This window comes from Bombus flavifrons, chromosome 7 (genome assembly GCF_040668555.2).
Source record: "Bombus flavifrons isolate JBK064 chromosome 7, iyBomFlav1_principal, whole genome shotgun sequence".
NCBI lineage: Eukaryota > Metazoa > Arthropoda > Insecta > Hymenoptera > Apidae > Bombus > Bombus flavifrons.
The window spans coordinates 5,890,810-5,901,463 of record NC_138448.1 but is presented as its reverse complement, the minus strand read 5'-3'; the positions used below and the strand labels follow the sequence as shown (position 1 = coordinate 5,901,463).

General features: G+C 31.2%; 2 protein-coding genes and 1 long non-coding RNA gene across 3 annotated transcripts; 2 read left to right on the top strand and 1 right to left on the bottom strand.

Annotated features, from left to right (window-relative positions):
* Positions 1 to 565: 565 nt before the first annotated feature.
* Positions 566 to 3,303, bottom strand: Sec6 (Exocyst complex component Sec6). The gene has a single exon (XM_069117746.1). The coding sequence runs from the start codon at positions 3,052 to 3,054 to the stop codon at positions 796 to 798; it is 2,259 nt and encodes a 752-aa protein (XP_068973847.1). The 5' UTR covers positions 3,055 to 3,303; the 3' UTR covers positions 566 to 795.
* Positions 3,283 to 4,730, top strand: LOC138182143 (2,3-dehydroadipyl-CoA hydratase). The gene is made up of 4 exons (XM_069117747.1): positions 3,283 to 3,542; positions 3,650 to 3,903; positions 3,982 to 4,276; positions 4,372 to 4,730. Exons 1-4 carry the CDS (start codon positions 3,428 to 3,430, stop codon positions 4,647 to 4,649), a joined length of 942 nt encoding a protein of 313 aa, XP_068973848.1. The 5' UTR covers positions 3,283 to 3,427; the 3' UTR covers positions 4,650 to 4,730.
* Positions 4,731 to 4,759: 29 nt separating this feature from the next.
* On the top strand, positions 4,760 to 7,702 carry LOC138182139 (uncharacterized). Its single transcript, XR_011173730.1, has 2 exons — positions 4,760 to 6,812; positions 7,128 to 7,702. It is a non-coding gene; the product is annotated as an uncharacterized LOC138182139 (long non-coding RNA).
* Positions 7,703 to 10,654: the final 2,952 nt, after the last annotated feature.

The window sequence follows — 10,654 nt, the reverse complement described above, 5'->3', positions numbered from 1 at the left end:
TCTCATATATACAAAGTCTCATATTAACTGGTGGAATATTGATATTTACAACTTACATGGTGAATCTAAGAATTTAATTTATTTTTTATATATTAGCAACATGCATAGTTTTTACAAAATCAATATCTTCTTTTACTAAATATGTACCATTGCTTTAATTATTTGAATTATTACTTATTTGTTTTTGTAATTATGTTTTGATACATATGTTAAATAAATAGAATTTAATTATGTCTTTTATGTTATATTATATTTACATTATTTTTGTTTTTACTCCATTATGTTTCATGTGAATAATTTCATACAAATCAATTATACAAAACAAATATAAGTGAATATATATATACATATATACATTCATTCAGTTACTAAGGCAGTGAATTGATTATTGTATCATTTATATTATATTCAAGCTGCAAATAAGTAAATAATAAAGATTTTAGGCATGAATAATGCAATATATACATATAAGTATGTATATATATTTATATGCATGCAACATGTGCATATAAACCTAATATATATTATTATATATTATACAATATTTATTTACAGTTTTCAATAATAAGTTACTCTTTAATTAAGAAATAAAATCAAATTTAATTGAAAAATGAAATTGATTGAACTATTTACAATATGATAACATTTTCTTTACATTAATCGATAATTCTTCTTGTCATTACAAATTTAGAATATTTATATTATTTTAATGCATAAGTACAATATACCATTTACATCAGCTTCACTGATGATATGTGAAAAATAATACTTAATATAGCAAATTGCTTTTGAATTTCAAGGCTTCCAACTGAGAAAACTATCCTGTATATATATTTGTTTAAATATGCTATGTGCAGTAGATTGTGGAGCTTTACGATTACGTTGAGCTTCTAAAATGTATGAAACCTTTTCTCTTGCTTCACTGCGAGAAATATCACCTCTGAGACCCAATAATCTGACTAAATGATCTTCAGCCATATCTGGATATTTTTCAACCAAAGAATGTAAATCAAGAGAAAGAATTTCCGAATCTTCACAACGCAATACCTCCGCCAGTCGCTTGATTATTTCAAAGGGAGAATTAAAGTTCCCTACTTTTGGAGCTATTCTATCAAAGAAATTTTTTAATTTATCTGCTTCTGTCATTATTTTTGATGTACATGTTAAGCATTCATCATATGTTTTTAAAGATATCTTTCTTTGTAGCATTGCAGAAATGTAACGTTTTGCAATGAGATTTTGTGCCTCTGTAATAACATATTCAAAATTTTTTGGGCACAGGTGATTATAATCTTGGAAATAATCTTCTAAAGTCACACAAATGGTTTCTACTGGGATAGGGGATGATAACCATTTAGGAGTAATTAAATCTTGAAATTGTAATTCTAAATCTAAGAAAGATTCTTCTAGTAATATTGCTGCTGCTTCATTTCGTAATTGTTGATAATTTGATAACAAATTTTCAAATTTCACAGTAGCATCTCCACTAGCATTAGAAACCCAATACAGCTGTTTCATTTGCTGTGCTAATTCTGTAAACTGTAAACAATTATTAACAACTGTAATCATATGATGCGTAAAGTAAGGTACTTGGCTTCTATCCTCAAAATGTTTGTTTTTAAATTCTAGTATTGCTTGTTTGTACATAAATCCATATTTAATTACTTGTTCAATGCACAGGACTATAGCCTGTGCTGTTAATTCAATGCTAATTGTTTTTGTAACTTGGAGATTTTGATCAATCATTTGAAATATAATCACAGGTGCTGCTGTGTGATAGTATGTTTCTTGAGTGCTTCCTTCTGGTAATACACCACTCCACCAGTCTACTTTTTCAGTTTCCAAAGTCTTTTTCATCCAGTCTTCATAATTTTGACACATATTCTTCAAATATTTTTCTTGCAGATCATTTATAATTTCAAGACTCAACAAAGGGCCTATATCACTTGTATCAATATTTAATTCAGGATGTTGCATTAATTCTGGGCCAGTATAAGTATTCATAATCCATGATAATAAAGATACATATTCATTTCCTTCCAAGCCATTGGCAATTATGTCCTTCAAATGTTGTGATAAACTTGTATGATACATTTTAACAAAAGTTCTTACAATATTATACCAAGGTGGAAAACAAGGTTCACAAAGAGTTTTAGCAACTCTCAAATCTTCCAAAATTAAGAGTCTTGTAAGCTCTAAATACCTAACTAACCACATTTTGTTATCCACTCTTTCCTCAACATGCGTTCCTTCAATTCTATTGGCTACAGATTTTTCTAAAACTTTCATTGCCATATCTTTCCACTTTTTAGGTCTTCCTGGTGGCATAAATCCACTTTGTTTATGTCTCTGAATAGCAAAATGATCTGCTTTCTCTTCTCTTTCTATAATTCTCAATGCTGTGACTATAACAGTAGGTTCTTTTCTCACTGTGTTTAATGTACGACTTAATACTAATCTAATTTGTTTCTCCATTAGTTGAGAAAGCATTTCAACATCCTCTAAATAAGCTTTTAACATAACTGTATCAGCTGGGGATTGATTTGGAAGTTTGTGAAGTTCATACAACAAATCATCTCTTGAATTTTCAAGATCCATAATAATCTGATGAGCATACAGTAGATTCCCCTGGTTTATCCACTGTTTAGTCATTTCAACGCTTTCTGGTAAAGTAAACGTATGTTTCAAATTTTCTTTGGCAGTAACATACTGAGAGTGACGCATATTCTCTTCTTGAACAGCTTGCAATTTTGCACTGAGTTCTGGAACTTTACTGAACAATTCGCCAATATCATTTAGATCCTGTTTTATAGAAGCGCTACTCTCTAAAGAACTCTGAAGCTGTTCAAAACCTACACGAACTCCATCTAATTGACTTTGCATTGCAGTTTTGAGCATAGTTTCCACAGAAGCTTTCTTCCGGGCTATTCTACGTTTGTACATATCAATTTTTTCCAATTGACCTGGTCGTTGCAATAGATTACACCCATATTTTGTTGCCTTTGCCTCTGCTTCTTCCTCCAATTTTTGCAAATCTTCCATTTTCAAAGCCATTTCGTTAATGTTTTATTTTACAAACTATTATTTTACTTTACACCTTCCGATAATTATACAAAATTAGGAATAACGACTTTTACTTAAATAGATTCATTTAAAGGAAAGCATGCAGATTATTTTGACATTTATAAAACCTTGGTTAGGCATGTACCTTAAGATGCGTTTATATTGAATAGCTATCTTGTCAATTTTAATATAATGTGTTTTCAACATTGTAGTGCTTTGTAAATGCGCACTGTCGTATTTTCATGTGTTTATGTTCAATGAAAAACAAGGATTTGAAGAAAGTCAAAAAAGTTTGTCGTTGTCATACTATCAAAATAAGACATCATAGTACTTATAGAATTTTAAGTCTAATTCAAAACTACAAATGCATTTTTTAAAAAGATTATCAGGAATAATCAACCTACATTACAAACGCTATCCAATAAGATGTTTAACCTCCAAATCGTGCGTAAATGTAAAAGATGAAGTAAAGCAAAAGGGTAAATAAATAACTTTTATTCGTGATATTATATAATACTTTAGTTTTTACGAACTATAAAACAAATATATGTTCTTAGTGCATAATCATGTTTGTACATTATTTCAGAGAAAAATATTTTGGTAGATCGTTTTGAAGAAATTTGTATGATTGGTATAAACCGACCAGAAAGGAAGAATGCTTTAAATGTTGCTGCCGCACAAGAACTATTGGATGAATTAGATAAATTTGAAAATGATGAAAATTTTTTAGTTGGTATCCTTCATGGTATAGGAGGGAATTTCTGTAGTGGTTATGATCTTAAAGAAATTGCGCAATATGATGGAAAAAATGAGAAAGTTTTACCTCACTTTGGGCCATTGGTAAGTTAAGTAACTGAAATGTAAAGTAGATTATGTAAGTGCTAGGATATTAACTTTTCTGATATGAAATGTTTATAGGCTAATAGAATTGAGTTATGTAAAAAACCCTTAATTGCTGCTATAAGTGGATATGGTTTAGGAATAGGCTTTGAACTTGCCTTAATGTGTGATCTCAGAGTAATGGAAGAAGGTGCAGTATTAGGATTTACAAATAGACGGTTTGGCATACCTATATTATGTGGTGGCACTGTCCGATTACCCGCTTTAATTGGTTATTCAAAAGCAATAGAACTGATATTAACTGGTCGTTACATCCAAGCAAAAGAGGCATATTCATGTGGTTTGATTAATCGTTATACAACTACTGGCAATGGTGCAGTTTATTTTGCAATAGTAAATAATATGTATAGATGCATCAAAAGACGCATCAATAGTGAAATTATATAATTATAAATTTTTTACTTATAGTGTTAGGCTGTACACTAAATTTGGCAAAATCATTTGTGAAGTTCCCGCAAAGAACATTGCTTGCAGATCGTGCTTCTGCACAGTTTGCAACATTTTCTGCTAAACAATTAGAAGAAGCTATACAATTTGAGAAAGATAATGCATCTCATTTACTATTTGAAGAAGGAGTTGCAGGAGCAAAAAGGTTTGTTACAGAAGGATTAGGAAAACATGGAAAATTTCATAATATTACAAAAATAGAAACTAAGTTTGAGGAATTTGATAAAGATCTTTTATAAAGATCATATAAAAATACTTATTCCTAAAGACTGCTATATGCATAGGAACAAATGATACAAAATCTCATATAACTGTTATGTAATATATTACATAACATTAAAATATATATATTTAAAATGTATCTAAATTCCCTACTATGATTAAATTCCTTTATTATGAATACAATCACGTTATTTTGTGTGTAATACTCCCTTTCTTTAAAGAAGATTTAGCAGATAAATTTTTCTTAAGCAAGGCATGAGATTTTAATAGTATATCAGTGCATCTTCTTGCTGCTTTTCCAGTAAGGAGTGGTGTTATATTAATCATTTGACCATTTATATCTCCTGTAAATAATATTCATTGAAAATAATATTTCACATAATATTTAAAACTTACGTTCAAATGTAACTATTAGATATGTTAAATCCACTTCAAAAACATCAAAACCAGATATGTATGGCTCAAAAATGGAAACTTTCCTTAATTGGCAGTTAATTTCATCACATAAATCAAATTCAGCTAAAAATGTGCTTTAATATATTTATTAAAAAAGTAAATAGAAGAAAGTTAGAATATAACCTACTCACTTGTATCATCCAATCCTACTATATCTCGAATATAATTCAATATTAACTTAAGTGGACAATTAATATTTATTAAAATTTCTTTATCTGCTTCCTCCAATTGTGTATTTTCCTCATTATTAGTAACAGGTACTGCGAAATAAATATACACGATATAGTATTCATTTAACGAACATTATTTAATGAAAATATTATTACTAGAATATTTGATTCGTATAATCGACATCATGTTTCGATTGTCAATATTATCAACTTTGCATTTAGTAAATTTCAGAATATTAAGGTACGAATAATGGAAAAGGAAATTAACAAATTGGCTTGATCAAATTTGTTCTACGCATTCTCTTTGCGAAGGATATCGCGTAATACAAGGTTAAAATAATCGAAAGTCATTCGATATTTCATTGATATACAGTTCTTGCATTGAATTTTCAAATTTGATAGTAAATCATACGATCAATTTATTTATAATATACAGTAGCTCGAAATTTGGAACAAATCCGAAAATTACATAGAAGATATTCTGTGCAAGTATACATTTTACGATCACATAAGTATCTAAACGGTCAATTATTTATCACATTAATAAGTCTCAATATTCAGTAGGACCATTTTTAATCTTTATTATTTGTTTAAGATGCGGTGTACTATATTTTTTTATTAAATATACGTTTGCTTAAAATGTTTGCTATTATAATAACATAATCACAGAATCGGCAAAGGAATCGACATAGAGATCATTGGATTCAATTCGTTCATATTTTTCGTCATCTATACTGAAGCTGGTGCATCGACGTAACAATATGTGTATTGGACATGCCGTCAATGATGGGTCGCAGATTTCCTCCGGGCGGTCGTCGACGCGTTCATTCGGCTGGAATTTCAAATAATCGTGGAATTTCATATTCAAGTTGAACAACGACCGTCCATAGGTTTAATTGGCGAAAGTAATGCGAGCCGGCCAACCACCATCGAGCCGGTTAAAGCTGTGTGACGAAACGAGTGCAGGTGGCGGTGCATTGTTGCGCAATCGTTCATATCCCTCCTCCTCCTCCTTCTTGTAACCAGGAGTCAGGACGAGAGTCCCCTTGGTAACCAGAAGGCCTTCCCCACCAAGTGCCTTCCTCCTTGCACGACCTGGTGAATGTTGCGCGTACTTAAATCTACGCGATCATCTCCGATCGTCTTTTCCTAGGACTTGCTTTTCTTCTCTAACTTTTTCTATCGATTGGTTAAGTTTTCCTTTCGTTAGATACGCATTAGGATACTCGATTTTGAGATTTAACTGAAGAAAGTAATTAATATTTGAAGAATTGCAGCAATTTTATTAATGATTAATAATTATGATATTAATAATAGTAATTAATATTTGACCAATTGTCGTGTATGTATGTATGTACATATTATTAAGCAATTTATTATAATTGTTATGTTTTTACAAGAAATAGAAAGCATACAGTCCAGATAAAGACTTCAAGTATCAATTACAAAAGAAATAATTGGAGAAATGTCAGCTCGGTGAGATCTATACATACATACGTATAAGGAAGAAAAGTGTACATAATTGCAAGTTGGAATTATACTGGAGAATTTGAGGTGTAAGCTTTAATTTATTTGAGTAATTTAAAATATTCTTTGTATAGTTCTTTGTCTTGTAACATGATGGATTGTAAGATTCAGGAATTATTATTTGATTGAGTATTATTTGATGGGAGTTATTATTTGATGGGTAAGGAGAAAAAGATAGCAAGTCCCACGAGAATACTTTATCGAGAAAATAAAATTTTAATAATTCATATTTTATTGTATTTTTTATTTTCTACTTTATTCAGTTTCATTTCAATAAATTTAAGTTTTATGAGAATTGAGTGTAAACTTAATTTTGTCTAAAATTTTTCTCAATTTTAACAGAATAAATGTTGAGTAGTATTTGTGAAAAAGGGGTGGAATAAGCATTCTCAATATATATTCGCAAATGATAATAATGAGCAGACAGACAAGGAAGAAGTGTGTAAAGGATAAAAGGGCGGTTTCCAGGATCTTTTTTCTGATTAAACTTGTCGTGTACGTGGCATTTGAGAGGATGATGCCAGACCCTTTCACGAATCACCAGTCGATTCTACGGTGTGTTATTGTTGCTGGCGAACTCGTGAAACAAAAGTTGCCTTCGTTGGGAGAGGCGAATCGATGCGTTCATGTTCTTCACGAGGAAGCGAGGTGTGAAAGTCGTACATATTTTGAATGTTCCTAATAGTTTCTATCTTTTATTACTTATTTTACGTTTCCTCATTTATATGATTATATAAATATATTATTATTATTAGATTGTAACATAAATTTACCCTGCTTCTATATTTATTATATAAATGGAGAAAACTGGACGATTACAAGTTACAACCTTATATTTTGGAAATTTTAGATTCTTTCGTAGATATTTAAACACCTACAGAAACTTTTCACAAATATATTATATGCGTTATACAAAACATTTTGAAATTTCATTAACGTTGTAATGAGATTCCACTATTGCGATTATATCGCTGAAATTTGAAACAAATTTGAAAACGTATATAGAAGCTATACAAACATAATAAAAGCAATAATAAAAGTATTTACACAATTCTTCGTTATGTTAATAAGCTTTTATCCTCAGTGAGCTGATTTCTAACACTTCTTGTATTATATTTTCAATAAATACATACATTTCCAGATTGGTTTCAAATTTGACAAATATGAACATGATTAGACTATAGATTTTTACGCATTTATGGGAGAATAAAAAAATGTAAGAATGCACAGAAAGTGTATAATGTGCAAAAATATATAAAACATTCAAAGTATCATTCTACTTCAGTTCTATTTCTTTTTAATTATATTCTTAAAAATATGAATTCGTGGTCTAATCATCACAGTCGTGTCACGTTACAGTGTCAATAGAATTTCAAAAAGTTTCGTATAGGGCATACAACATATTCATAAAAGCTTTCTGTTCGAATACTTTCGTCAGCCACTGTACTTATCCCTAGCCATTTTGCAGCTCAATAAAATAACGAAGCTTAAACAACCTGTCTAAAGCTGCCTTCCACCAAGCTCGCCACGGGAAAACGGAGTTGAACCGTGCAATTTTCATGTGCATACGCTGAAAAAAAGGCGCTCACGGTTCGCGGCGGTCACTTCAGCTCCTTTGTACGCTCGGTACCTGTCCATTCTCTAGCCGGCGCTGATCGTATCTGCATACCACTTAACCATTACGTTTTACGAGGTGGATGGACATAAAGTGACTCCCCGTTCCTCGTCCAGCAACAGGTTACATCGTTGTCCCGCTTTACCAGGCGACGAATATTTTTCTTCTTCGCGCGTGCAAACAGGATCGTCCGTTCTGCCGGTATCTGTGAAATTTACCACGGCTGTTTCAGCGCCTGGACACATCCTGCTGGATCGACAGGCCGCTTCTATGACCGGCTAGCGAATTTATGCCGCGTTTCACAGCCGACGAATCGATAACCGGAGGAGAGTTAGTTGGAGGAAGGTAGAAACGATCGCTGCTGTTGCAACAGGGCCTGTTGGAAGGTATTTTAACGCGGAGAATATCCCACCCTTGATTTCAAGGTGATGCCACTGAGAAATATTTGATTTGTTTTTAAAGATCTGAATGATTGTTTTTCTCATATATTTTTATGAACACAATTAGAGAGGCAATGTAGATAGAGATTTGCTTTGGTCTTAAATTATTATAATTTTGGATACTTTTATGTACTAAGTTTAAGTCGATGATGAATTTGTTTGGATGCGAGTATCGGTTTGAATTAATCATTTTGCAACATTCATCGAGCTCTTTGAACGATACATGGATAGGAATGGTGAAGTTTTCTGATTTTTTCGAAATTTTTACATAAACGGTGTTTCCTAATTCTACGTATATTTTTATTTGCAACGAGAATAATATTTTAACTTATTGATAGTGTTGTTTGTATTTTTTATAGAGAATGTCTATCAAAGAACTTCCGAAAAAAGTTTTCCATCAACGACGCATTCAATATCATCTAAGTGCCGAATGATCGGTGAATTAATTCCCGATTATTAACTCCAGTTGATTAACTAATTATTGGTTACAACCGCGTGCAGCGAAATAACACGCGGTATTCGCATACAAATTATTATTCATTAGTGGATGTTATACATGTTGTATCGCTGTTATAACGAGAGTTGGGTTAGTTGCGTTTCGTTCCGGTAGTTTTACTTGTATCTTTGATTGCTGTCGGAATGCAGTCGTTTTCCGGAAAGGCGACTATTTGCTTTTATGAAGTTTTAAATGCACACGACACGATGCGAACGAATCGATCGGAATGTCATGGCTATTCATGGTGATCGTATCGCGTTATTTTCCCGGATGAAGACTTTTCTTTGCATTTTAATGTCTGCCTTTATCGATTTTTATTCATGTTCGATAAATGTTACGTCTTGAAAAATATTACAATATAATAATAACGTATGAAGACTATAAAGCGAGAACACGATAACTGAAACATCTCATTTTTTACAGAAAATGATCGAATTTCAAAATTCAATACTCTGTCGACGAATCTCATGTTACAGATATCGTCCTTTCATTTGGTTTTTGAAGCTAGACACGTATTTTCTGATACTCTTCAAAATTTCCAAAATATTGTTCTTCAAAATATTAAAATACTGCTTGACCTCCACAAAATTTTTTTTACTTATCAGCTATTTCTAAGAGACTTACATCTTTGGACCTAGTAGTTTGCATAGTTTTCAATTTTCATAAAATAATATTATAATACTAATATAAAGTAATATAAGACTTGTACCGAAGAAATTACAATAAAAGATATATATATATATATAAAAAAAAAAGAAAAAATGCAAGGCAGAAGGCAAAATCTTATTTATATATTTGGCGAAGAATCATTAAAAATCCCCCAAAATGCATTGTTTTATATCTATAAAATTATTATGAAACACCACAAATTAATCACTCTGACGACCACTCTGTTACTACTAATTTTTAAAATAGAAAATCAATGAAAACGTGCCTACTATATGCCATATTTTTCACCCGTAATTTTCATGTAATAACGTTATAAATGATAATGATATGCGATGGTCGAAAAAACATAATCAATATAAACGACAGTATTATATTCATATATACGACAAATCGTAACGTATTGTCTCGTTAAATATTCAATTACTGCAAGATGTCTGCCAGAAGTTGAGGGAATCGCGATCGAGATAAAGTAAACTACAACGTGTTGGTTCAAGTTAGATTGAGTTTCAGGGAATTGGGATTAGCCGGAACAAGAAGGAGCTGAATTGAAGCAAGTTGGAACGGTTTAGAGCGAGTTGAAGCAAATTTTTGGTTCGTTTTTCGTCAGGCTTGGGCATGTTGAAACGAGTTACGTTATTCTAATTGACTT

What these genes read in the sequence shown, in the direction of transcription:
- Sec6 (XM_069117746.1), bottom strand. Translation starts at nt 3,054, where the DNA reads ATGGCTTTGAAAATGGAAGATTTGCAAAAATTGGAGGAAGAAGCAGAG.
- LOC138182143 (XM_069117747.1), top strand. Translation starts at nt 3,428, where the DNA reads ATGCATTTTTTAAAAAGATTATCAGGAATAATCAACCTACATTACAAA. An exon ending in AGATGAAGTAAAGCAAAAGG is followed by an intron (nt 3,543 to 3,649) that starts GTAAATAAATAA and finishes ACATTATTTCAG; the next exon opens with AGAAAAATATTTTGGTAGAT. An exon ending in TACCTCACTTTGGGCCATTG is followed by an intron (nt 3,904 to 3,981) that starts GTAAGTTAAGTA and finishes AAATGTTTATAG; the next exon opens with GCTAATAGAATTGAGTTATG.